The sequence below is a fragment of the Olea europaea genome, unplaced genomic scaffold, assembly GCF_002742605.1.
Source record: "Olea europaea var. sylvestris unplaced genomic scaffold, O_europaea_v1 scaffold1641, whole genome shotgun sequence".
NCBI lineage: Eukaryota > Viridiplantae > Streptophyta > Magnoliopsida > Lamiales > Oleaceae > Olea > Olea europaea.
In genome coordinates this window covers 166,482-168,008 of record NW_019234064.1, presented here as the reverse complement: position 1 = coordinate 168,008, position 1,527 = coordinate 166,482, and the positions used below count along the sequence as shown (strand labels likewise).

General features: G+C 38.8%; 1 protein-coding gene across 1 annotated transcript; it reads right to left on the bottom strand.

Annotated features, from left to right (window-relative positions):
- Nucleotides 1-55: 55 nt before the first annotated feature.
- On the bottom strand, nt 56-1,523 carry LOC111377345 (chloroplast stem-loop binding protein of 41 kDa a, chloroplastic; the record flags this gene model as incomplete). Its single annotated transcript, XM_023000423.1, has 4 exons — nt 56-369; nt 741-1,018; nt 1,147-1,285; nt 1,362-1,523. Coding segments are annotated over 4 exons (762 nt in total), but the record flags the coding sequence as incomplete, so codon positions are not given.
- Nucleotides 1,524-1,527: the final 4 nt, after the last annotated feature.

Genomic DNA, 1,527 nt, shown 5'->3' with positions numbered 1-1,527 from the left:
TCAATTTTTTTGTCCATTGATGATACTAAGTTGTCGATGACTTAACAAAATTGACGATTATAAGAAGATTCACCTTATTTGGCATTAGTATTTGTTTTTATCAGAATAATCAAAATTGGATGAACTGTTTGCAATATCTATAGCTTTATATCAGACTAAAATGCCTTCTACTTCCATGAACTTGAATCAAACAGCCACTGGTACTTTCAAGGATTCAAGGATCTTATCATCAAGCTCAAATTTTATTTCTTTCTTGTCTCTTCCAATCTTGACATATTCATCGAATCGCTCCTTCAAGTCTTCTGGAAGGTTTGTCGTACCCCTCCACCCAAGAATCTCCTTCGCAGCTCGTGGCTCAGCATAGAAATGCTGCAGAAGTACAGTAGTCATAATTACAAAATGTGCAATTGGCCTAATATTGTTATAGCACTGTCTTTACATAATTTGATAAATTATAAAGATTTGACAAGACATTGCTCGAGGAGGGATAGAATTTGAAGAAGTCAGTAATTTTCTTAGTCGAAAGAAGATGGACAAAACAGATCTTTACTTGAGGGGAACCATGATGATATTTGTGGGATATGATGAGATGGGCAAACACAAAGCCCTATGTTGAGTAGACACGAGAATGATGTTGAGATCACGAGAGCATTAGACTATTCCACCTAATAAATTAACCTATTAGAAGAGAACCCACGTAAGGATATAGTTTATGATGATAAAATCAGGTCAAGCCATACCATGTTGCGGAAAGGAAATGCTTTCCTTGCATCGACTCCAATTGCTTTCGGATCATAATTTACTATCTCAACAGGGAGCCCGGCAGCTTGAGCACACAGTTTCGCCATTCCATTCAACGTCACAGCACGATCACTAACACAGTTGAAGATGTTACCACTTGCAGCAGATGGATTTTCAACAGCCAAAGTAAGCATGGATGATAAATCCCGGACATGAGCAATGTTAGTTAGCTCCATCCCAGAGCCAGGAATTGGGACTGGCCTTCCCCGGACTATACCTGTAATGAATTGATGAATGTCCCTCAGCATAGAGCTTAGGCAGAAGCAGCGCAAGTAGTGCATATTCGATATACGTGGTACAACTCAACACTGTAATAAACAAGATTTTAACTTATTATGCACTTACGGTCAAAGAACCATTCCTCGCAATCTTTGTTGTTGCCTGAGCCAATCATGTATTGTGGACGGAATATTGCCCAATTTTCGAAGATCTCTGACATATATTTCTCAACTCCAACATGGCCAGCATCTGCTTTGACTACATCCTGTAATATCAAGATTATAGTTACTGAAAACCTTGTCCATTTCAGTTATAAATGTGAGAATTTGCTTAAATTTTACCCCTTCAACATGAGGAGGCTCATCAGTTGGCTTGTAAATCCCAGCACTGCTGATAAATAGAAATTGCTTTACACGAGAGCTCTTGGCCCAATCAGCCACAGGCCTACGATAACGAAATTCAAATAATATTTCAGACGTCAGATGCAAACAGGGTACAATGCGATGT